At 51.3% G+C, this 26306-nt stretch overlaps 1 protein-coding gene across 5 annotated transcripts in view; it reads left to right on the top strand.

Moving 5' to 3' along the window:
• The window catches only part of BDNF (brain derived neurotrophic factor), a 48896-nt gene that overhangs the window by 6937 nt on the left and 15653 nt on the right, over positions 1–26306 (top strand). Inside the window, exon 1 of one of the 5 annotated variants that reach the window (XM_032189037.1) lies at positions 7334–7553. The exons of 1 other annotated variant lie outside the window; for it this stretch is intronic. In XM_032189037.1, coding sequence (XP_032044928.1) covers positions 7551–7553 — 3 coding nt within the window. In that variant the 5' untranslated portion in view covers positions 7334–7550. Of the gene's footprint in view, positions 1–7333; positions 7554–8294; positions 8418–23668; positions 23835–24742; positions 24797–26306 lie in introns of those variants that run through there. 3 more of the 5 variants (XM_032189038.1, XM_032189041.1, XM_032189039.1) reach the window with 3 other exon arrangements.

Here is a 26306-nt window from a genome sequence, read left to right as displayed (position 1 = left end):
AGGAGCTGTGTTGTTCTGCATTTTATCTTTGTTTCTTCAAGAAAGCTAGTATATGGTAGTTTGTGACATTTCCATTATGAAAGATCCCTAACATTAAGCAGTTATTTAGAACCAAAAGCCCTTGCCCTAAGATACATATGGTTGCACTTAAGCTGAAATCACCACTTTATGTTAGAAAATATTGTTTTCATCATAAAAGGTAAGTGTTCCCAGAAGTGTATTAAAATGCTCAGAGATACAAAAGAAAAATATTGGAATTCAATCTTAGGTACCAATGTAAAAATATTTAAATATGCTATAAATTGCGCAGATCCAGCACTGTTCACTGAAGAGTCTTTCAGGTTATTAAAATACTTTCTGTTCAATGAGAGACACTAAAAGTAATCATGCAGTTTGTGTGCTGTTCAGTGTTAGAAACACTTCTGGATATACCTATTCAGTAGAGTTCCCTGGGTCACAAACAAAAGTTACTGCTGCTCCTATGAGGAGCAATTAGAATAGGAGAGTGCATCATAAATGAAAGTGGGAGGGAAAAGGTGTAGATTGTATTTAATTCAACTCCAGTAGAGGTGATGAAAGGCAGAAAGGACTTACGTGGCTGAAGTGGATTGATTCACAGTGACACCCGCACACCCAAAGGCTTGCTGTGTGGTGTGGAAGGCATTGACTCACAGCCCATGCAGAAGAGCATCTTTAAGGCAAGCAGGCACCCTCACAGGGGACGCTCAGTGGAATAATGGCACTTTTTTTTTTTTTTGCCAGTCTAGCTCTTAGTGTCAGAAAAGCAAAAGCCAGTTGTGTCATACCTGCTGGAACAGACGAGGTGCTAACTGCCACCCAGCGCAGGCTTTGCTGGCAGCCCACCTTCCTGACAGGTGAGCAGGTAGAGCAAAAGGCAGGGTGCTGCAGCAGGACGTGGGCTGCAAAGGGAACAAAACCAACTTCAAATGTGCGATGCAAATAGAAGGTAGGAGTAGCAATAGCATTTTTACCAGCAACCTGTAACACCGCCGGCTTTGATGCCTTTACAATAAAATTTTAAGTAAGCCTGCACAAAATCTTCCCTTAGGCTTGCCTCTGCCTTTGGGCAGCTTGCTTTTGGAAAGAGAGTTCAGACCTCAGCTCTACTGCTTCACGTTGATAAAGAACAACAGACAAAATTCACCTCAATAAATAGTGCATATAAGATATGTACTGTGTTTAGCATGTACTTGCTGTCCTCTACAGTAATGAACGATCCTAGGAAGAAGTTAGGCAGGCGTGAACAGCGCCACGCGAGGCAGAAAGCATCGTGCAAATCCTCGAAAGACAACGCATGTGCATGTCCTCGAAGCTGTGTGTGTGCCAACACCCTTTAGATCAAACCCAGGCACACAGCTCTGCAAAATAATATAATTTTTTTTTTTTTTCCTGTGAAAATTCACCCATGCTCTGACTGTAAGGTCTGCCAGCAGGATCTGTGAGCTTCTGATTTGGTCTCGGGAGTCTCACCCAAGTACCCCTGCTTCTTCAGCAGCGTATTGCTAGTTCCCAGCCCTGCCTGCCAAAGGCAGACAGAGAGACCATGGTGTCTAGCAGGTGATTTGCCCCATGGGGTTTTGTGTGCATTTTACAGTAAATGTACCTTGTGTTAAAGGATCCTTGCAGGAATTCTTATGTAGGAGAAGCTTTATTTATTTAGGTCAGCATTAACACTATTTCCTGACTGTTGTGAATACCATCTCATGGGAGAATTTGTTTGTCATTTTAGTCAGAAAATGGCAGGATAAAGATATACAGGTCAGTTGCAGACAGAGTCAGTGTGGGGATGGTTTTTCAGTTAACTCAGTGCAAGAGCCTGGATGGAGGTTATTATCTTACTAATTACCCTTAGTTCAGTGGTAGCCTCATAACAGCTTCTCTGTATTTCTACTGTCCTTTAGAGTGCTTTTCTCCTACATTACTGTTTCCTTGTTCCCCTCGTCCTGTCATCATCTCACTTCTCCCCTTTCTATGCAGAGGAGTTAAAGGGAACAGAGCTATATTTGAAAGAGTTCATCATATAAATGCAGAGACAAAGTCAAGGGTCGCCCTTACTCAGAACTCTCCAGCATTCCTCAATCATTCTTGCACGATACGCACCTAATTCCTGGTGCTGTCTGCTAACTCCATGTATAATTTCTTCAGCAGATATTTTGCTCTTAACAATAACACGTTTCCATCATGCTCAAGGCGGTTCAAATACACAGCTGTGGCTGAGAACTCCCATTGAAGTCGATGGGGTATTTGGCTGTAAAGAAGTAGATTAATATGGTTTGGAGATAGTTTCCTTTTAAACATTAACTTAGAAAGGAACTAAAGTATGTGTTTACTTTTTACTCATGAGTACAATTAAGACTAATCCCCCTTGGTTCGGTAAGGGCATTTCTGTACTGGAAGTGCTGGAATTCTCTCCTGACTCAGGGCTGCACTGAACAGCATTTCAGAATGTGACAAGGTGCTGGTGTAGCTTTTTTTAAAAAATTATTTTCCCCACATTTATCGTATATGTTTGCTCTTTTTAAAGGAAACTGAAGAAGGAGTCGGTTTAAATGCTAACTTGTCCACAGATGCTTCCCCTGTGGTTACAAGAAGCAAGACGTATTCTTTATTGCTGCAGGAAAGGGTCCCCCACCATGTCAAAGCACCCAGTAATCAGGTTGCAATAGTAACAGATTACGGCTGTCATGTTTCTTTTTTCTCCAGGTTCTGATTTCTCTCCCTATCTCTGGTTTTATTCTAGTAAGAGATACCCGGTGGCTCATTTTGCTCAGGTCATCCAGGAGAACTTACATGGGCCAATAGTTTCCATTACATTTATCTCATCTCCTGTCTTTTGCAGCTCACCTAAGTGAGTGCCACACAAGCAGATGAGATATAGTCCGAACTACATTTGCATCAGAGGTAGTCTGAAGAAAACAAAGCAAGGACATTTAATCTGAGAAGTTCTCCCAAATCACGCCTCTTCCATTGATAACAGAAGGGGTTTGAGCAAAACTTTCTGCAGTGGCTGATGATGAATAAGTATCTCACGTAAAGCTCTCAGGCAGGTTCCTCAGACCTGTCTGCGGTCCTGTCGTGCAACAGGAGCAGTGGGGGGTGGGGGCCCAGAGCCAGATGAAAGTGTAAACTGAAGGATTTCCCCAGCACGAGCAGACCGGTGGCTGGCACAAGGCTGGTGTCCCCGCTGTCCCCTCAGCCGTGCCTCCTCCTGCTGCAGCCTTCGCTGCTGTCCCCGCAGCGTGGGTGCAGTGCCCGAGGTGCCTGCCTCCAGGTCTTGGCCCCAACCACCCGTGGGGACAGGAACCTGATGTTACCCCCATCTCACATCAGTCCCGGCTTCCCTGGCGGTGCTGAGCTCTAGCCAGCGGGAGCTCTTCCCCTCTCTCCTGGTTTTACTGAGCGTGAAGGTGAGCTCGGCAAAATTTGTGATTTTTTTCAAAGAAATGAAGGTGTGAAATGCCTCCCTAAGGCGCTGGCACGGGGTGATGAGCAGGAGAGGCCATCGCCCCCACCAAGGCATGTTTGGAGGAGCCCGCTGGTGCAGCGTGCTCCTTGAGGTGAAAACACAGCAAACGCACCCACCGCAGCCTGCCTACTCCATAGTATTTCCTGGTATTTTGAGGAGACGGAAAGCAAGCTGAAATGTTCTGGTGCTTTAAAGGAGGACTAAGCATTGGTGGGAGGCTTGTTTAGTATCTGAGTGGGATCATGACTACGATGTTCATCTGCATGTTACCAGCACGGAAAATACGCAATTGGGAGCGGTTTGAAGACGAGTAGGCTCAGGAAGAAAGGGAAACTATTCCAGGGAGGGAGGAGGTAGCGGCTGCTAATGCTTGCAGCACGAAGATCGTGGAAAAGCTGGAGATATCAGACCAGGATAATCTGCAGAAGGAGGAGATCAGGCACAGATCAACACTTTATGGGAGGCTACCCTAAAAGCGTTCTGGCAGGATGGCATTTACCCTCGGGGCAGCAGCAGGGTGGGTGCCAAACCTGCCTGTTGAAGCAGCAGGAGGTTACCAGCCAAATGTGCACGCCATGACCCCGGGGGACCTTTCTTTCAAACGTGCCTTCAGTTTGCTGGCATGTAGAGGAGCTGGCAGCCACGCTTCACACCAGTGATGATGCAACGTAGCTCTCCTTTCAGAAGCGTCTCCATAAAGCTGACAGATGCTGTTATCGCCTGGTTCTGCCCAGATCGCCAGCCCCAGTGTTCCAGGTGGTTTTTGGGTGATGTATAAGCGAGCAGGGAGCAGCATGTGCAGAATGGATGCAAGGTGTCTTCCAGCGCGTGCCTAGCAGGGTAGTCATCTGCATGGTGTGGTAGTCTTTCAAGTATGTGACAAAGCCAACAAATAGCTTGCTGCTTTTGCCTGATGCTCACAGCCAGGGAAGGCACATTTGCAGCTCACTTAGGATTTCGGTGTGTTTGGCAGGTTGGTTCAAGGCACCATGACTTTCTAGCAATGCTCCTGCAGTATTCTTCACATTCTTTTGTCTGAGAGAGGGGAAAATGTATGACTGATTCCTGCTTAATTAGGCCTCATCTGCTAAACACTTTTGTCACTATTTACATATGAGTAGTCCCACTGAAGTCAGGTCCAACAGCTGTATACTTCATCTGGTAACAATGTAAATCCAAGATAAACACACTTGGAACAAGAGATGTACATTGCCTTATATGTATGAACTACCTGAATAGAGCAAATGCTGTGTCGTACAATTCTGGCAAGGGCTAACAGCTATCCTGTTTCAACACCCTGTAAGCAGATCACCTGATTATTAGTCTTAAATGATGGACTAAACTCTTCGCACTAGTGCTGACTTTTACTCAAGAGTTATGACTTGCCAAACGAGTAACTTAGATTAATTGTTTATCCCTGTGATAATATGAAGGAAAAAAAAAATAATCCTCCACATGTACTCCCATCAAGTATGTTTTTGTGGCTGGGTGTCCCGTGGCCTCAGGATCTATTCTCTTGGAGGTAACAACCAGTCAGGAACGGGACATAGGGAGAGGAAATGGCTGGAAACTCGATAGGCAGCTGGATTTAATTCTGTCTCAGCCCCTTTCCTCATTCCTTTCTTGCAGGAGTCTCTCTGAGCTGCCTGCCAGGGATCCTTCTCCACCACTGTTATGCATTCACTCATGTCCTGTCTTTGGCTCTGGTCCCTCAGAGCAACGTGGGCTGTTCTGTCACTAGTGAGGGTCTGTGTGGGGACTGTGACTGCTCTGTCTACCTCCTCCTCCTCTTCTGCCAAGAAGCTTTGCTTTTTGGCATCCCACATCACCCCACCCATGACATTTTGGTCCATACTCCATATCTCTACTGTCTTGATTACTGTGCTTGTTTTTTTCATGAATTACTTCAGACTGCCATGATTGAGGCAATGTAGAGCAAAATCTCCCTTCAGCAAACACATGCTTAATTGGGCCTGATGACCGTGGGATGGGTTATCAGCTGTTGCCTATTCCAGTGAAGTGGGTGGGGTGGGGTTGGATAATCTTAAGCAGAATAGTTCCCCAGAAGCATTTTGAGATAGCTCTCTAAATGGGTATTTTTGCTTGTTGTTCTGTCAGCATAGCCCTACCTTAGTAGCCTTGGTAAAGCTCATCCATTTGCTCTGGACTAGGCTACTATACCAGCCTGAACTGACTGTGTGTCCTGTTCTTGCTGTGGGTCCTTCTTAGAAAACCTTCTATGGAAGTTTTTAGTAAGTTGAATATTAATAAATCATTATACTACTGTGATCCAGCAAAGTTTCCTTCTGGACATCCTTAATGACTGAGAACTTTGTCAGAAAGTGAAAATATCTGGAAGTTAATGAGGTGAGAAGTAGGGGAGGAACAGATAGACTACTTTGTTACAAATGATACAGCTAGACCGACTTTCTGGATCAAAGACTACATTTCTTGAGTTTTGAAGTACGCATGCAGAATTGTTTGTTTCTTTTAATTGTACTACTTCTTTATTGAGCTGTCTCTACCCAAACTGCTGAGAATTCCTTGCAGTCAGAAACTTTTAGGGCTCAGATGTGTACTTGTGTGACTTTCTGTCCAAAGCAGACCTCACCGTAGTTGTTCTCCTCCCAAGAGGGAGAGGTGGCAGCTGTTGGCTTAGAAGGCTGGGAGAAGGCATGGTCTGTGGTCTGATGCAGTCCCTCTTTGTTGAAACACTTGTGGGGTGTTTTAAGTGGTATTTAGAAAGTGGTGTTCACCACTGGTACTAACACCATCAGTGCTTCCAATGGTGGAAAGTTCAGTTCCCTGGCTGAAGATCAATACTTAAGGATGGGTCTTGGGTGACAAGCGAGGGGGTAAGCTACTGGGTGCAGCCTTACATCAGCAGCAGCCTTTGGGAGCAGCTCTGCCTGTTGCACACCACGCGGGCAGCTTGTGATGCTGACGAAGGGGGTCAGCGGTCCTCTTCTGGGCAGGTTGGCCGGAGCCCCCTCGACGTGCCTTCTCGCACCTTGCCCCCAGGACGGCCGAGGCAGGAAAGTACCAGCTGTACCAGTCTTAGGGCAGCATCTGCTGGTTATTGCATGGATCAACATAAGTGGTTGTCATGGAGGAGGCTGCTGGCTTTGGCTCCCGGGCGGAGGTACCCGGGGCTCGGGCTGGGGGGGCACAGCACAGGCTCCGCCGGGGGAACGCCCCGCAGCGCCCGGGGAGCAGCCGCCAGGGAGGGAGCGGCACCGGGCGAGGGGCTCCTGCCTCCGCCTTCCCCCCGGTACCGCCGGCAGCCCCCACAAACTTTGCCGGGGCCGCAGGCCGCCTCCGAAGTCGAGGGCGGGCGGGCCGGTGTCGCCCCCAGCCTCGGCTGGCCGTGGAGAGGGGGGACCCGGGGACAAAACGGGGGGGGGCGAGAGCGCGGCGACAGCGGGACCCGCAGCCCTCCCGGGGTCGGGGGGTGGCGAGGAGGGGGCTCGGTGCGGCGGGGGCCGGCCGGGGGCTCCGAGGGAGCCGGTCGGGGCAGCGAGCCGCCTCCTCTGGCGGCGTGCAACAAGTCCCTGGAGCTCTTCCCGCGAGGGCGAGCGAGCCCCGGGGCCGCCCGATGGGTACTCACCTGCCGGCTCCGTGCCGCCCGGCCCCGGGTGCGGGCGGGGAGCGGGGCCGGGCCGGGCCGGGCTCTCCCCGGGAACTTGGCGTCCCGCTCCGGCGTGCGGGGGGCGGCGGTCACGTTCCGCGGCGGCAGCCGGTAACCCCTCTCGTTCATTGGGATCACGTAAGAACTCGGAGGGAAACGTGACTCTGAGCTAAGGCGTTTGCGTACGTCTATAGGTTCTTAAAACTCCCTGCCAGCCGCTTTCTGTCTTCTGTAGGCACCAAGGTGGCGGAGAGTTGAAGCTTGCGGATATTGCAAAGGGTTATTAGATTCATAAGTCACACCAAGTGGTGGGCGATCCACTGAGCAAAGCAGAAGTTCTCACATGATGACTTCAAACAAGACACATTACCTTCCAGCATCTGTTGGGGAGACTGGATTTTAAGACACTTCTGTCTCCAGGACAGCAAAGAAACAATGGTGAGTACCAATAAAAAGCCTATTTTTGTAACTGGGAAGACGGGGGAAAAAAAAAAAAAATAAAAAAAATAAAAGGCTTGCGATGTTGCTTAACGACAGGATCTGGTACCACGGGCTGGGCTGTCTGGCACTTGGCGTGCCGGAGGACGGGACCCGCGGCGGCCGGCAGCACGGCGGTGCGGGCAGCGCAACTTTCCCCGGAACGCTCCGCTGCGGGGCTGCGCCGGGATCCCCGCCTCGGAGAAACTTGGAGCCGCCGGGGAGCGGCGCGGAGCCGCCACCCGCTGCCGACGGCTGTCCCCGGGCGGGCCGGGGGCCGGGCCGTAGCCCCGAGCCGGGCCGGGCCGGGCCGGGCTGTGCCGTGCCGGGCGGGGGCCGGGGCGCGCAGGGGGCGCGCAGAGGCCGCGCAGCGCCGTGCGCTTCACGTGACGGGCACGGCGGCGAGGAGCGGCCGGGGCGCGCAGGGGGCGCGCAGCGGCGCGGGGCCGGCGGCGGCGGGGCAGCACCCTGGACAGAGGCGGCGGGGGAGGCCCCGCGCCCCGGCGGGCTCGGGGAGCCGCGGGCAGCCGGTAGCGACCCCCCCGCTCCTCACCCCTCCTTCCCGTCCTTCCCATCCCATCCCATCCCCTCCCCTCCCCGCCCGCCGCCCTCTCGCCCCGCTGGAGCTGGGCGAAGTTGAATTCCTAGCGGTGCGGGCTGGAATAGGAAAAGGAGGAAGAGAAAAAAAAAAAAAAAAAGAAAGAAAGAAAAAAAAAAAAAGAGTCTTGCAAGCTCCGGGGGTTGGTTTGACGGTGTCAAGTTTGGGAAATGCGAGTGTTTATCGCCACGATCTAGCCACTGCTTGTGGTGTTAGCTGTGACTAAGGTAAGCGGGAGGGTGATCCCCCGGCGGCACCCCTCTGCCTGCTGCCCCCGTCTCGGTGCCGTGGGGATGGGTTCCTGCTCTTTGCCGAGTTTTGGTACCTTTGTGGCTGGGCGGTGTGTGGAGGCTAGCGGAGGTAGGAGCAGCTTGATGAGATTTCACTACGACTGGAGTTAAGTTGTGCCTGATTTAATCTGGGAATCTCGTATCTCGATGTGCGTGTGCATGCTTTGGGCAGAGATGCAACCGATCTTTACCTAGATAAGCAGATGCGACGGATTTTTCCCTAGCCGGGGATGGAAGTTGCTTTTGCATAGCTAAAGAGATGCAGCTGAGCTCTAGCTGGCACTGTGCACAGCTGATCTCGCATAGATAAAGAGACGCAGCTGATCTTTACCTACATGGAGATGAGCCGGTCCCCAGCTTGAGGGATCGCTGATGGCCCCTCTGTGTGTGCGAGCTACGACGGAACGGGAGCGCCGTGCATGTATTGCTGATGATCCAATATCCGCAGCTACTTTGCTATAATTAAAAGGGGGGGTGGGGGGGAAGGTGTTTGACAAGCCTGAAACCCAAACGCAGCCCCCCCACCTGGAGATCGCTCGGATAAGCTTTCTGCTCGTCTCCCTCTCTCTAGTCTCCCCCCCCCCCCCCTTCCTACGTAGAAATGTAGCTAATAATATTTAGTCTCCGGGCTAAAAATAAGCTCTGGAAAGTCAGCAGTTTGGCGGAGCAGCGGCGGTAGCGGCAGTGCTCGCAGGTAGACCAGCTCCGGGGGTCTCCGGCTGTGCGCGGAGCCCGTGCATTGATTCACCCCCCCCGCCCCCCCCAGCCACCCCCACCAAACCCGGGGGTGTTTTTTTTGGGGGGTTCCTCCCGCGGAGGAAAGGGGGGGGGGGGGCTCCGAGCCGAGCCGCACTGCCTCGGCGGGGAGACCCCGGCCCCGTGCCCCCCTCCTGGCCCCGAGGGGCGGCCGGGCCGGGCCGCGCCCCCCTCCCGGGCACGGCGGGGGCGCTCCCTGCGGCACAGCCCCGCTGCGGCGCCGGGCCCCGCCGGGGAGGAGGCAGCGCTGGATGGAAGGAAGGAGGGATGGATGGAAGGAAGGAGGGAGGAAAGAAGGCAGGGAGGGAGGGAGGATCCCGCGGCCCCGCCGCCCCCGCCTCCCGCCGGGCTCCCGCTCCGGCTCGCACGTAGCGGCGCCGAGGAGGGAACCCCCCGGCAGGCGGGGAGGGGGCGGCATCCCCGCTGCGCACCCGGGGGCTTCCCCCCGCGCCCCCCCGCGGCGCCGTTGTCACGGCGACCGCCTCCCACCCCCCCCCGTGGGCACCGTCCTGCGTGGGCCGGGGATGCCCCCCCCCCACCCCCCGAGCCCAGCCAAAATGGAGATGCTGCGGGACGGCCCCGGGGGGCTGCGCGGGGCGGGGGGCTCGCTGCCCGCGGAGGAAAAGGGCCCTGGGCCGGGCAGGGGCGGGCGCAGGAGCGGTGTATTTTTCCGTTTCCACTTTGAAAACTTGCGTTTGCCGGGATGCCCGGGCTAGGCGCGATGGGAGGCGTTTCTCGGCAGCTCCGAGGCGAGGAGGAACTCGTCGAGAAGAGGCCGGCCTCGGGAGTGTCTGTCGTCGGCAGGCTGCAGCGCACTCAAACGCACCTCCTTTGCGGTCCCCGTGTTACTACATTCGTACCCAAACGTCCTCTGACCTGTTTTCGCTTGGGAAGGAGCCAGGTGGTGCCACTAGTGCCTGAACGCACGTACTGGGGTCTGGTGGCCGTGAGCCTTACCCAAGGCCGTCCAGTCCCCAAAATACACGGCTCTGGTACAGAGGAGGTTGCCAAGGAGCTTCTGTTTATGTGAATTTCCCACTCCGGGGATAATCTTGTATGTCTTCATCCACTTTAATTTTACACCCATTACTTTGTCACCAGCTCTGAAAACCTCTGGGTTCTGATATTGCCCCTCCTGCCTCCGCCGCCTTGTTTGTGCCCAGCTCCGATCGCTCTCTGCGGAGACGAATGGGACGGCCAGCCGCTAACAAATGACACGGGGCCGTATTTGGTCACATTTGCTCGCAGTGACTCATACCTTAATCTGCAAGTAGCTTTATCGATTTTAGTACCTAGTATTTCTCCAGGAGCTGTCACCCATTTGGTGATGGTTCGTCACCGCCGTTTGTCTCTTATGGTTATGATATTGTAAAATGTCCGATCTCCTCTGAGTACCTCTCCGTCCTGCAAAGCTTTGACGTGGCAGCCTGTCTTTCTCCTTTTCAATGGTTCTCTGTTTATTTTACCTGATGCCACAAGTGTTGTTTTCAGTGGTTTGGTGACTCTCAGGTGTCTGTGTCCAGCGTGAGATGTTTTTCTACGTGGCATTTGACATAGGCCTGATCTTTCCCAAAGTTCTTCATTCTCTGTACCTCTCCATTTGCATAACCACTTGATTTTCAGAGTACTTCAACAATTTTCTAATTTCAAATGATCTGACAGTTCCCACTGCTTATTTCTAGAGGCCTTCTCTGACAGGCCTGCAGGATTGTGTAGCGTTTCATCGATCTGAGGTGGCTGGATTTGACTTTGCACAGCGAGTCCTCTATTTTGTTTCTTCAGCACACCAATATTGTCGAGCTCTCAGAAATGACCAAAGAAAATGCAGGCTGGCTGCCATTTAGTAACCATGCTCTGCTTCCTAAATACGGTGGCATACGATTGCCCAGCCACGAGAAATTCTGGAAAGGTGGATGAATCCCTAGGGAGAGATTTTGCTCAGTGCTGTAAGTCTTACCATGAATCACTGTAGTAAATCACCACTGAGCACTCTAAGATGTAGCTGCTAGAATTTTTTTAATCAGGTACACAAACAAAAAGAGCATCCATAAGGTTTCAGGAGATCTAGTTCATTCGTCTAGCAAAAAATAGTAATTTCAAGTGCTGTAAACAGCATCTTGTGTAAGGAACAGTACCTCTCTGAAAATCAGCAGGTTCCTTCAGACTTGGCAAACAGGCAGGTAGCACAAGCTGAAAGACGTATGGAGAGGCGCTTTCACAGCTTCCTTCCCTTTGGGCTAACATTAGATGGAGAATGAAGCATTTCTTTCATTTGTGGAAAAAAAACCTTGGATGGAGGCTTGGAAACTGGGGCTAACAAAAACAGGCTCGTCCAAGTGGCCCTTAAAATGGGGACAATGGCTGTTGGGGCATAAAGAGCTAGAAAGAAGGATCTGAGGAAAGTAGGTCTGGCTTCGCCATGCTTCTTGCCATTCATGGTTGGTGAGTCCAACTAGCAATAGGGACCACAGATTATGGGCAGATGATACATAAACATGAAATACTTCTATGCCTGGCAGTAAGGGTTTTAAACAAATCTGAGCGGCCCGTGTTTCCCTTACATGTGGGTTTCCAAATATTTTTGCGCTTCTTTTCTGCCTCTCTCCCACCTCATTGTTGGGAATGCTGAAGTGCCCTGGCAGGGAGATGTGATGGGACGTCCTGAGGCTCGTGACGAGCTGCTCAGTGTGCAAACCACCCAGCAGCTTTGGTGATCCCGGCACCCACGCACAGGCAAGGTGCAGTGCAACGCGGGGCACTGACTTCTCCCATTCCCTGAAAATATCTCTGAGACATACTCTTGCAAAATTATAGCCAGGAAAACATAACGACTGACATAGAGTTCATATAACAACTGCCCACCCATTTCATTATTTCACAAATGTGTGATTCGTGCTTGTGAGCTGTCACTGTTAACATTTCCATCTGTCTCAATATTGCTTCTATTCTTAGTTGCTATGTGATAGATGTAGGTGTATGAAAAGGATTTCTCCCCCTTCCCTGTGTCATGAAACAAAATAAACGAAAGCCACATATGTGTATCCGTGCCTTTCATGAGGGCAGTAAGAAATACCGGCACCCTGGCGGCACTCCCTCCCTTGGAAGTAGTGGTGGAGTAAGAAACACACGGCTGGGGCCTCTGGGTACTACTGCTAGAACACGTACACAACGGGGCGAGACGTAAGTCAAAACCTAACCACAAAAGAACAATATTGCTTTGATCTCCTTTTGAACGTGTAGCTTTGGAGACCTATTTTCCTATCACATAAGTATGGGAGTAATTTTGCTTATCGCGTAATCCTAATTGGTGGTTTCCTGAGGCAGCCTCAGAGGGCAGATAGCTGGGACACACTTGAGTGTTCAAAGGGCTGGGCCCTTGGCTGTAGGGCGCTTTCCAGACCTGGAGCCTCCAAGGTACTTGTTGCTCGGACAAACAGAAAACTCTCCGCATGAGGCAGGCAAGTCCTGCATTTCTCCATGTGTGTGTGTGTGCCGGTGCTGGATGTGATGGGATACCCGTAAACTCTCATGGTCTCCTTACAAAATGCACCTTTCAGAGTGGCTAATAGCCACAGCCCACCTCCAGCCCAGCCTCTCGGCGGGGGCTTTGCTGGGGGTCTCAGCCTCTGCACTCCCCTTGCTCCTCCACAGGTAAGTGGCTCCCCGGGGCCTCCCACAGGCGGTGTGCACGGTGAGGCTGTCATCGGCTGAGGTCTTGCCAGAAGCGCCCAAATATATACTTTCTCTTCCGCCCGCCTCTTAGTGGTCTGGTCTCTCTTTGTTTTTCTTCCCAAAATAGCACGCACAACCCGAATTTAACAAGCGTAAACCGTACACGCTGGCCTCCAATTTATTTTGACATTTGGCAAGAATGATTACGCGACGCGTTCATTAAGTCATAACATTTCCACTACTTGGCCATTTCAGATCATTATTGACTGTCGCGCATGTGAAAATAACAAATTTATTTATTTCAAAATGGGAAGTAGACCACAAACCTCTGAAGACATTGTGTTGTTTCTGGATGCAGTGTATACAGAGACTTCTAGATGCATAGGTCTCACCTGGTTGTAAGAAATAATGGTTCCTTTCTGAAAGGGGTGAGGAGGGGCTTATCATCCCCTGAAATGTTTATAGGGTTGTGCAGTGAAGGCGGTCTAGGCAGACAAGTTGTTTCCTTTTTCTTAAACAGAGCCCCTTCCTCCTGACAATCCTTTGTGGGGCTTATGAAAAATGCATTAAACAGTTACGGTAATAGATAATTAGATGGACCAGCTAAAAGCAATATGAAAGGGGGCTGGGTAGCACAAGGATTGCAGAAGGTGTGTGGGCATTTTGACATCCAGAAAACATTATAGATCTGGTCTCAGCTACCTCAGTCTCATGATGATAATTAAGAAATGTGGGTGTAGAAAAGCTATTCGCATGGTTAGGTTGGATTATTGCTGCAGTTCAAAACACAATTGGCACAGACACCCACATTGGACATGATTGCCCTTTGATGAGGCAGATACTGACTTTTTAAAGTTGACATAGTTAAAATTATGTCTAAAGTTTATGGGGCCACAAGCTTCTGACTAGATTCCATTATTATAACAAATTGTAACACACAAGCTGAAGCACTTTAAAAGGAAAAAAAAAAAAAAAAAGAGGAACGTTGAGGAGGAAGGGACCCTGGCAGTGAGAATGCTTCAGGATTTAACCCTTCTCTCGTCTGTTCAGCAGAACAGAAGAACATGGGTGATGTCCAGAGGGATTGCTTCATGTGAGTTTCATATGCATTTCCATGCATCCTCTTCAAAGACAGGCTAGAGGGAAAGCCAGCCAGGCTGGTTCCTTGTCTGCTTCATTGTTAACTTGAAGCATAAATCTGGCTCCTCTACAGCTTGTGTGTTGTGTGACAGATCTTTGTAGTTCTTTTGCCTCAGTTTGTTCATCAGCAATCCAGATGTGTTACAAAACTCTTATCTGAGCACTAAAAAGATGAAAAATACCATGGATGGAAAAATATTTCAAGATTCTTTTTAAGTAGAATTTTTTTATTTTTTTTTTCAAAGAGATGAATGTGAATGGAAAGAGGGTGATGAAGACTGTATGGATGGGGTCTGTTAGTGCATAGGGTAGGACACAACAGTATAGCTTGACCTACTCACTCTTGCAGGTTGTTATCTCTCTGTTAGAGACACTAAACGTGTGCAGTTATGGAAACTTCAAAATATTGACTTCAGGCATGATCCTGCTTTTGGGTGTATTTATTCTTTTGTGCAGTTGACTTTTTAAAACAACAGCAATGGAAGAAGGTTACATGGTTGCCCAGTGGTCATTCTGTACTTATCACTTAACTCCCATTCAGTTTTTCCCCAAGGAACCACAAAAAGCCACATGTTGATGAGACAGATCTGCAACAGCATCTGATGCTTCAAAATCATCTCTTTTCCAAAACCTTCAATGCAAACTCAGTTCTATATTGTTTGATGCTGTGTTCAAAGAGGCTTTCAATATTTCCCCATAAAACTATCATCAAAAACCTTACAGTGACATTTGATATAATATTCAGATGCAAAACTAAATTTATAATGAGGACAATGGATTTCAGGCAAACAGGTGGTAACTAAAAGGAAAAAAAAAATGACAGCAAATACCTTTTGAAAACTGACCAACTCTACTGAGAATGGGATGCAGTGAAAGTCATGAACGGGGTCAAGAGAATGGAGCTGCCGAGGTAGTTAGTTGGCTCTGTCAAATAAATGTTCATTCACATCTGTTGAAAGTTTATAAAACCATTTGAGAGGATATTTGGCTGAGTTTTGTAAACAGATATCTGATAAAATAGAATTTGCCAAGGAAAAAAAAAAAGACCTAACAGTTTTAAAGCGAGGCTAAATTCTTGTTTTGGAATTTTCCAGTGGATGACAATGTATCTCAAACATCCTTTGCTTCTGTGCATGCCCCTTGCTGTAGCCTGAAGTGTGATACCGCTTATGCTATTGTTGAAATTTTATTGCATCAGAAGGGAAAAAATGAATAATGTATCTATTGGCTATAGAAAAACATCCACACAAGGAGTGAATCTTAGAGTATTTCCCATATCAGTCTCTTTCTGTGTCCCAAATTTGGTTTACCAACTAAGTTATTCTAAGTCCTTATACCACACTCATCCTTCATCGTGGTATTTGAACACCTTTCTAAGTGACATGACTAATATCTGCCACATGTTTCGCACTCATCCTTTCCCAAGGGAACTAATGCTTCAAGGCTAGTTTTTTTTCCTTGGCTTTTCTTGCTGTGCTTCAGTCTCTCACAAAGGTCGGGGTGGTGTGAGAGGTAAGAATTTCATCGTGGATGCACCCGATTCTTCTCTTTCCCCTGGTGCTTGCCGCTACCTCAGCCATCCGTCACTCTATCCACCACCTATTCCCCAGGCAGATCTGATTCTCCTGCTCTTCCCGCCCACCACCTGTTGTTTGCCTGCTCCCAAATCCTTCACCTAGACTCACTCGTCAGCTGCCCAACCACAGTCATAGTCCAGGATACCCACTGCTGTTCTTAGCTTTTTTTTTTCTTTTTTTTTTTTTTTTTTTTTTGAACTCTTTCAAAGATCCCAGCTTCTCTGACTTCAGAGAGGCTTTTGTTCCCCAGTCTATCGCCTTTGGCACCAAATAGTTATTTTTATCATCCCATCAAAGATCTCCTGCAGCATTCACTAAGGAAAATTCTGCTAGCTCACAATTTTTAGGGAGCCCAAAGCGACCAAAATATCTGACAAGAAGGCTGAGCCTTTTTTTTAAGGCAAAGCGAGAAAGTTAATTTTAAATGGTGAGAATGTCATAATCGTTTATCCAGAGGGATTTTCCAGACAAAGTGGGGCGGAAATTCAGGCTCTCACGAGGCACGCGCTTCAGGGCAGAGGAGAGACGGAGAAGATGGACTTTCCACATTTGTTTTCTGCTGGGTTTGCCCCATCCCCTGGCACGCCAGCATGCCCCAGAGCAGCAGGGCAGGACCGAGGCGATGTACTGCCGCCTCCTCCACCACCAGAGGCCATTTCACCAGCTGCTGCTTCTGTGTGACAGCTGCCCGGGGCTCTGATTAGCAGCACGGCTTCCAGCTCGCCTCTGCCAGGGCTGTAAACGCGAGGCATGTGTGTGCGATGCCAGTTCCCTCTCAGAAACTGAGAGTCGGGCAGGCTTCAGCGCCTGTTCCCCCAGAACGTACTGGGGATGATGCAGACGCAGTGCTGAGCCTCGTCTGGATCTGTTTGCCTCTTTATTTCCCTCAATTTGCATTTCCAATGTGGTTTTCAAGCTGGGATGGCAGCAGAGCCCACCTGTGTGACCCCCTGGCTGCCCTACAGGCCAGCCCTTCCCAAGAAGCCCACAGTTGTCTTTGGCTCCTGGCGCTAATTGCAGGGGGCGTTAATGCCCTCCTGCCCCGCAGCAGCCTCTCCCTCTCCTGTCTGGCTACAGAGCTGTCAGTGGCCGTGGGTGACAGCCCAGACAGGGAACAAGGGCCAGGGGGACTTTGACTCCTTCCGTAAAGAGGCAACCCCTGTCTCTTGGTAGGGATGGGGTAGGAAAGGAAAGTTAGAGGGTTGTATGTATCCCTGGCAGGCTGGTGTTGGGTCACAGCATCTCCCGGGGCGAGCTAGCCATGTGGCAGGGGCTGTCTGGACAAGAGGGCAGCAAACCCAGCTGTGAAATGAGCATGTTGTCATTGTGCATCGCAAACTCCGATAACCACTGCAGGTTTCCGGCAGTTAACGGGGCCTACGTTAAGAAACTAATCAGAAACAAGCCCCTAGATTATACCAGTTCTTATTCATTTTCTTTTATCTCAATACAGCTCCTTAAAAGAATATTTTTAACAGATCTTTTAAACATTTCTAGTAAGAGGCAATAGACAAAATGTCATAATTTCCATATGAAGGAGTTTCTGTCAGTGCAATTCCTTTCTAAAAAGCCATTTTACCCTAATATGGTCCCAGAGTTTAAGTAACATATTCTGTCGCAATGACTTTTGCATCAAAACAATTTTTCTGTGTTTCATATCCAAGAAAAAATGTTGAATATTTAAATTCCGTATCCTTTTTGATCTTAATTCCCATCACAGAAGAGCTCTTTAGGCCTCATCAATGTGCTCTAGGTACAATATCAGAGTATATTTTTCATATGATGGGATCTAACCCAAATTAGGAAACCAAAGGGGAACACGCTATACGTGCCTGGAAGGGAAACGGATTCTGCTCCGAGCACGGAGCAGGGTAAAGCATCAAACAGAAACGTAACAAATATAGAATAATGGTTTAAATTCCTCACTGCAGAATCCTTGCTTAAAACCTAGCACTGGGCTCCGTACTGATTTACACACTTTGCATTCCTGCTGACTTCAGTGGTGTTTATATTCAAATAACCAAAGGCACAATAAGGCCGTAGCAGGACATCATTGGATTGTAACGAGTTAGAGCTGATTAAACAGGATAACTAATGGAAAACAAGGTGGTGTTTAAAGGCACCGCTCCTTTGCAAGCATTTGCTTTTCAACTGTATAAACTCCACAAAAAATTAAGAGTGTCCAGGAAATAAATGCTAATAATGTTTATGAGCTTGTACCCAAAATGCATGGGACCTCAGGCTCAGGTGTCCTGCCGGAGCAGGGGCTGGGTTTTGCTCCTGCACATGGGGTGGTGACATGGTCTTGTGGAGGCCACGTCCTCCCGTTTGAGAAGAGGCAGTGGGCTCAGGGAAGGTTATTTAAACGCTGCTTAAAAATTTGCGTTGGTTTTCTGCTTTAGCACTTCTGCACTTTCAGACCCGGAGAGGCTGCACATCTGTCCCGTGCTCCTATCCCACCTCTGGGCACCCGTCACCAACAGCCCAGCGCCCGCGGCCGGGCCTTCACAGCCGACCGTCCCTGCCATTAATCTCCCAGGCGGAATGCGGCAACGCTTCTACGCCACATGGTTCCAGTTATTAAATTAGCAGAAGATTAACAATCCCAAGTGTTCAATAAACAGAAAAGACAGCAAACAAATGAAATGCGTTAGTTAAGGGAAATTTTGGCTTTAATGCAACTAATCCGGCGTTTGTGTTGTGAACCACAAGTCGCGGTGACTGGGGGAGGAGGAGGACGTGATGTGGTCTGGGTTCTGCTGCCGCGCTGACAATTTCACTTCACGATTAGTAAAAATGTCTACTGCTCCTCAGCTACTTCTCTCTTTACTGCTCTGTTTGTTAGCATGGAGAATATTTTTACCTCTCGAGATGCTTCTTAGGTGAAATAATTTGATAACCTGTTTTAAAGGGCATCATCCTCAGGGCAGTAGAGCTGTGCGGCCCACACCTGGCGAGCTGGGGCCTGATGTCAGAGGAGAGATTTGCTGCCTAAAGCCAAGTAACCACAAAGGGGCATTTGCAGTGTGGCCACAGAGGTTTCACTGAGGTTTTGGGGCTGGCTTACTTTTAGGATGTATCCAAAATAAGCTCTCCGGAGTTATGGACTGAGTAGGGTTTGGTGAGGCACGTAGATGGAGTCAGGTCAGACAAGGTGCCTGGCTAAGTTTATTAAACCTCTGGAATCTGATCCCTTTAAATATTAAAAATAATCCGCTGCATTGCATCTAATTGAAGCACAGTGAGTACGTCGAGGAAAGGAGAGCTGACTCAATCCCAGCACCTTTCACCCACACGCACACCACCCGCTTGCCGATCCCCTTCCAGCGCAGGGCTCCAGTGGCCGGCTCTGTCACAGGAGCGTCCCCGGCCATCTCGTCTCACTGCCCGCAGCTCTGGTTTCCCCCAGCCCCAGGAACCACATGCTTCTGGCCTCCAGGGGCAGAGGAGGTTCTCTTTCCCCTTCCCACACCAGCGTGGAGCCTGCCTCATGCCACTCCTGTCCCACTGTTGGGGTGGCTGTGCCTGGCCAGGAGGCACACTGATGGGGCACACGTGTGCACCAACCACCACGTGTGACTCGCTCTCAGTCTCAGCGCCGACTGATGCCAGCAGAGGCACCTGCACGGGGGGGCGAGGCACGGGTGCAGCAGGGGCGAGCTCCACAGCAAGTACGGTCATGAGCAGCTTCATGCCTCTCCGCACGGCGGGCGCGTGCACTTCCTCGTCGGCAAGGAGCTGATCTGCACCTACCACAGAGCTTTGTTGCTGCGGCAGTTCCGTGCGTGTAAATTGCCCTGAAATCCCTGACTAGGAGGCATGGGACAGGATCCAGGGTACAGATCCCCCGCATGATGGAAAACTGGCATACCTTTAGCAGACATGAGAAGAGACCAATTACTCTAATTGTTGGTTGGAGTTTTTTTAATTTGCTTTTGCTGTAGCTGCAGGGTGACGGCGCCGAGCTATTAGGTGATATTTTCTCCAGAAAAAATGTTGTGGTTTCAGTCCCAGAGATTGAAAGGGTGGATTTCGCTGCTTTGTCCTGTACACACACAGCCTGAGAACCGCATCTAATGAAAGATCTTAGATTTTGCATTCCCACCTTCACTCTTTCTTGTAATGCTTTCCCTGCCAAAATGAGGCCGAAGCACCTCTCCGTGGACGTTGCTCACCGAAGGTGAAATTTCGATCGGTGCTGACAGTGAGCACCCAGAGCTGTTGAGGGCACGGCAGCCTGGCCACCTGGCAGGCCACAGCCACAGGGCTGGACGTGGGGTGACACATGGGATCCCCAGAGAGGGGTTGGGTCCCCAAGGGTGCTGAGGGTTTTCTGGTCCCAGTGGTGTCAGCAGGGTGCATGAATGGCTCCGGGGCATGGGCTGTGATCGCTGAATCATCAGAGAGTGGCGTCACAGCTCAGTCACTGTCTTATGAACGCGATACGCCTGCAACCTCCAATCGTGTTTATAGCTCATTGCAATTCTTAGCATTGCTTGAGTTGGAAAAGTTTATTTCAATGAACTTTCCAGTCCCTTAATGTGAAAAAATAGCAAAGATAGGTAACTAGGAAACATGAATAAACATAATTAAACATAAAATACTTGTAGTGATATAAGAACTGACCTCAGGCAATTAAAATTATTAATAGAAAAAATACTCTAGTGTCAAAACCCGAGCACATCAACATCATTCTCATTTGTGTAATCAGGACTAGTTTATATTTCCTGACAACCAAGTGAGAGGGAGTCCAAGTTGCAGCTTCTTGACCTTTTACTCTTTGAAAAACAGGTTGAGATATTGTGTTAATGAAACGGGGAGTGTAAAGATACAGCTGTGGGGGGAGGCTGAAGTGCCTTTTGTGTATTGACCAACTGTGGACCTTTTAAGAAGTTTATTCTTTTCTAATATTGACTTTTTTATTGCTTCTCTTACAATTGCAATGGGGGAATTTAAGAGCCCCACAAACTACTTTATCATACAATTAGTTTATCAGTAAATTTGGACCCTGTGCATCAATCACTGTAATGCATAACCTCCACTGAGACAGAAACCAGATGTGCGTGCTTCTGCTTTGCTCTTTGTAGTATCTACGGCATTGTTAGTGCCTATGCTATAGTTTAAATTGAATTCAGTAAAAAGCAACAGTCCTACCCCCCTACAAGCAGTCTGATACTGCTGCAGGGATAAATCAACATTATATTGATTGACAACTCTTAGTCGTACTATTTCTTACTCTTTCCTGTCGCTGTGTGGAATAGGGTGAAGTGTAAGTGGTGCACGCAGAAAATAATTTTAACCAGTTAGGTGCAGGGAGAAGAGGCTCAGTGTTAAGGTGGGCACGCTGTGGTGGGGACACCAAGAGGCTCGATGCACCAAATTCGCCTGCCTGAAATAACCAGAGACATGCAGCTGCTCCCCACCGTGCAGCCCATGCTATCGCCCTCCTGCCGAGCACCACCAGGCTCTGTTGCCCACAGAGCCCAGCTGGGGCTTTGCACCTGTGGCTGGACAGCAGGCGTCCTGCAGAGAGAGGTGCAATGGGAGCAGTCATCGTGGGACGCCTCGGGACCTCTGATCCTTGCACATGGATTGGGAAGGCGAGGGCTTGTGGACCCCTCTAAGCCCCACGGGCATCCTGTGGAACAAGAAGTTGCACTCTGACCAGGGAAGTGTCTCCCCGAGAGGATTATTGGTTGCTTCACAAACTAGTGCCATGTGGGCCCAACCTTGTGGGGCTCATTCATACAAAATTCTCCTTGAAGTCAACGTCTGATTGAAAAATATGAAGCCCAGATTGTACGTGCATCAAAATCCAGGCAGATCATTATTTACACTACTTTTTCATTTTCCCAGTAATCAAGCACTGGCTGGTAATAATCCCCCACGGGCTGATTATACCGGCAAGATAGAGCAGCTCTCTGACCACACCTCTTCCCCAGGAAGATCTCGGTACCAGGGCGAAAGGCAGCATGTTCGCAGCGGATCAAAATGGGAATTTCAGTGTACAGTTGCCTGGAACTGATGGTTTTCACGTTCTCAGCAGAGCGGAGCTGCAAGCGTGTACCACCACAGTCTGTAACACGCTTCCTTTCCAGAATTAAAAAACTTGCTCTGATTGCAAGCAGACTCTTTCTGAACACGGGCTGTCTTCCTCGCTCCTGAGAGCCAGTCAGCAGATGCTTCGGTGTCTCTAAAGGATGACACTCGCTGCTGCTCATCTGCATGTCTAGTGTGCGAGGAGACGAGTCCCTCCTCCAGGAATAACATGTGTGCGGTGTATTACATTGCAGCTAATTAAAGTAGCCCCTGCTGCTGTTCAACTCGACTGGTAGATCATTCAAATATTTGCAGGCGTCGTCTTATGAACACAGAATATTAAAACTCTTCCAGCTTGGTCTTCTCAACAAGGCAAAAAAGCAGCTTAAAACGTGCAGCTTAAAACGTGAAATCAGGTACCATGGTAATACAATTGTACCTGGAAAGCTGAATGGTGTCACGGAAGGAAGTCCAAGGCTATAAAACAAAATGCATGCAGCAACTTGGCAAGTTCCAGCTACAATCTTCGGGTTTGAAACCATGCTGAGAGATCCGCCTTGCAGCACCAGTGGGAGATACGGGGTTGTACAGATATATAACGATGGGAAAAGAGACGGCTGGTACGTTCCTAATGTCAGGATTTGAACGCTACAGAGACAGCCGGGCAGGACTGGGCCTGAAGAGCCCCCTTTCTTAGCACCTACCTATCAGACAGCGAGAGCTGGGTGGGATTTCCCCGGACCAGGCTGCCAGAAGGGACTTTGAGAAGTCACCTCTTTTCCTGGGAACGGACCGGCTTTGGTCTGGAACATGTGGTGACACAGAGGTGGAACTGTCTTCCCAGCTCGGGGACACTTGCTGTCCAAACACAACAAACCAAACCCCCAAGTGCAAGGAGGATGGTGTCGTGGTACCCGAGCATGATTTTTAAAGGAGTTCTTAAAGCTGCAAAGGATATTAACCACCAGGATTGTTTCCCTTAATATATATTAAAAGCTGTTTTATATGGGAGGCCTTAGGTGTACTCAGATTTCAAACGCCTGGGATGTTTTACGACTTCACTGCTCTCATAAATGCAGGTGTTTCATAGCAAAAGCACACGGGCAATCAGACCGTCTGAAGGCAGCAATGAGTTGCACACATTTCCCCCAGGAGAAAGAAACGGGTGCGAGGCGGTCGGGCCTTGGGCACGGCTTGCACCGAGAGGGCCCGCGGGCGCTGCTCGCCCTGCAGAAGAGCCCGGCACCGCCTGGCCCCGGCAGCCCCGGCGGGGAGCGTGCCACGGCTCTGTCTTTACCGAGATCGGATGGAGCCACTCAATCAGGGGCTGCCATTACTGCCCGCGCCGTGCAGTTTCCACTATCAATAATTCACCGGCCCCGAGGCGCAGCCAGGAGGGGCCCTGGGGGCCGGGGGCTGCGCACGGGGAGCGGGCACCGCGGCCGCCCCCGCCTGTCCCGGCGGGCGATGCCCGGCCCCGGCCCCGGCGCTGTCGCCGTCGTTGTCGCTGTCGCTGTCGCCGGGCTCGGGCAGAGCCGCCCGGAGCCGTGCGCCCGCTGCCCGCCTGCGGCCGGCCGCCGGTGTAGCGTTACCTGCGGCGCTCATTAATAAGCCATGCCTGCCATTATCTTGATTGCATTGCTAATGGGCCAGCCGCGCAGGGGTCAGCACGGGAGCGACATTTACACGCTCCGCGCCCGGCGCCGTAAACCAACACCCGCCGGTGCGGGTCCCCCCCCCCCTCCCGCCCCGCTCCCCGCTGCCGGCCCGGCCCCTCCGCGCCCTGCCCGGCCCTGCTCGGGGGGCGCCGGGGGGAGCGGGGGCCGGGCCGGGCGGGCGGGGCGGGGCGGGGGCGGCGGCGCGGAGCCTTTAAGCGGGGCAGCGCGGGGCCTGCGGCCGCTGCCCGGAGGCGCCCGGCCGGGGGGCGAAGCCGCTCGTAGGGCTCGAACCGAACGGAGCCGGGAAGCTCCCGCTCGGCGGCGTCGGGTGTGGGGGCTCCGGGACGCGGGGTCCGTCCTGCCGCCCCTCGGGGAGCTCCGATGAGACTCGCGAGCCGCCGCCGGTGCCGCCCGTGCTGCCGGGGCGGCGGGAGGCGGCCGGCGGGGCCGGGCGGCGGGCCGAGGATGTGAGTGCCCGCGGGGGAGCCGCCGCGCTGAGTGTGGACGACGAGGTACGGGGCGCCCCGACGGGGGCTCGCGGGGCCGGGCCGGGCCGGGGGGAGGCGGGCGGCGGAGCCCCGCGCCCCTTTGTTCGGCACCTGCCGGCCCCCCGCCGCCGTGCGGCGCCCAGCCCGGCCCCGTCCCGTCCCGTCCCGGCGGGGCCGAGCGCGGCGGGCAGCGCCCCGACGGCGGCGGCGGCGGCGCGGGGCAGGGCCGGGGGCGCGGGCGCTGCGCGGGCGCGGTCGTTGGGCGGGCGCTGGGCGGCGCGCGGCGCCCCCTGGCGGTGGGCGCGCAGCGGGGCCGGGCGCGGGGAACCCCCCGCGATGGGGTCGGGCCCCCGCGGGGCGGCCGGGCGCGGGCTCCGGGAGGGCGGCGGGGGCCGGGCGGTGGCGGCGGTGCCGCGGCGCGGGCGCCTTCCCCGTAGCAGCCGGTGGTGACCGTGCGCCCCGCGGCTGCTGCCGCCGCCGCGGGATCGATGTCGTTACTTATTGATGTTTCTGGTAACGCGCACCTAATGGGCGCGGGGGACGCATCCCGGCAGTGCGCTTTATCGGGCCGGTGGCTGTGCCATCGGTAATTCCCGGCTCGATCAGTACCGGGTGGGACCTGCCGGGGCACCCTGCGGGCTGCGGCAGCGCCCCGAGCAGCCTTGGCCCCGCTGGGGGCCAAGCGTGACCCTGCCTGTGCTGCCCCGGTGGGGACCCCAGGGGTACGGGTCCAGAAACCCATCGCTGTAGGCTGTGTGCATGTAGGGCTGTGCCCACTGACCCATCGCCTCAGTCTCGGGGCAAGGCATCGGCTGTGTTGGGAGTACAAAACAGCTTGGGGCTGGGAGCGGTTTCATCTGTTTGCTTGCTGAGAAGAGGTACGAGGGGAGCCTTTCCGCAGGGCTCCGTAACTCACAACAATTTTCTGCTGTAGTACTACCACTTAATGTTCAGCCTCATTGAACCTCAGCTGGGAAAACCCATTTGTAAGTAGCATGCCTTCTGTTCAAATTGCCAGTGTGCTCTGCTTTCCAGAGCTGCGGAGTAGGATCCTGTAGCTGTATGGCTGTGAAATCAGGGTGAATCGGGTCAGAAGGATCAAGGGATCACTTTATTTGAAAAATCCAGATGTAACAAGGGAGATAGCAAAGGAGAACGGGAAGGGACTTTTGTCTTGGAGGCTAAGCTGAAAAAGTTTAGTTTCAAGCAGTGTTCTTTTAAAAGCACGCTGTAGTACTACAGTATGCTGGAGTACTATGAAACAGTGCACAGATGTAAAGGATCTCAAAGATTAATTAAAATGTGAAAGAATACAGTGGAAGAGGAGGATCACTGCTTTTGCTTTAAAGGTCTGCGTGCAATGACAATGCTAACTGAGAGCAGCTGCAGTTAAAAGCCTGCTGAGGTACCTGTTGCCCCATTGCTACCCCCAGGAAAACATGGCAAGCTGCACCTTCAGCTCTGCAGTAGTTCTCTGCCAGGGTGCAGGTATGAAAGCAGGTCACGAGAAGCTCATGAGTAGGAGACCATCTCGTCATTTCCCTGCATGAGCCGGCATCAATGAAAGAAACAATTAGCTCTGCTGAGTGAGCTGCAGAGCAAGTGTGGTCCTACCAAAAAACAAAAGTATTTCCTGTATCTGCCTTCCTGGCTCGTGTGAAAGGCTGAGATGTTGTTCTCTGAATGTGTCTTGTGCTTGCACTAGAAATCGCACGTTAGGCATTGTGTGAATTGGTGGAGGCTCCACTAGAAGAGGATATGTGCTTTGAATAGGTTAATTACCAACTTGTCTTGACCTGTTCGCAAGCATCTGTTGTGAGCACTTGGTTCCTCCTAAATAGCTAAATTGCTGCTGAATTAGGAAGCTCTCAATCACTTAGGTCAGTTCATACGCTGGCATTCTTGGTAATACTTAGCTGTGAACACCCTTGAAAAGGAAGCTTTGAAAAGCACTGACGCTCAGCTATTTTTGTGTATCGCTGAAGTGACGTGGTAACTCAATAACCTGCTGCCTTCAGCTCCAGGTGGGAAGGCGCTCTGTGTGACCGCGCCTTTGTTCCCTGCTGTACTCTGCTGGCAGGTGGCACCAATGTGGCCTGAGCGAGCTGCCTGAAGGACAGGCAGGGATGGGGCTGGTAGGCTGTGCCTGCTGCCAGCTCACAAAGCCCATTGTTTCCTGTGCTGGTGCACATCAGTCAGCATTAGTGCTGACTGCATGCCCTTTGGGGCAGGGATCGTCTCACCTGTCTTCTGTGCGCGTGCGGTCCTGGTCCCTGCAAGGACTCCTCAGTGCTCTTGTAATGCAAAAATAACAGATCTTGCTAGATCAACAAATGCTGGCAACTCTTGTTACAGTGCCTTAAACTCTCATGTTATTAAAATAAATACTTGTGGTACTTGATTTGGAGGCACTATAATATACAATAGCAGAAAAATTAAATGCTTTAACTCTAGAGATTCAAGAGTGTATTAGTAGGGTAGCCATTATATTATGGG

The sequence above is a fragment of the Aythya fuligula genome, chromosome 5, assembly GCF_009819795.1.
Source record: "Aythya fuligula isolate bAytFul2 chromosome 5, bAytFul2.pri, whole genome shotgun sequence".
NCBI classification, from domain to species: domain Eukaryota; kingdom Metazoa; phylum Chordata; class Aves; order Anseriformes; family Anatidae; genus Aythya; species Aythya fuligula.
Note: the sequence above shows the minus strand (reverse complement) of the source record. Positions and strands in the feature narration are given on the sequence as shown.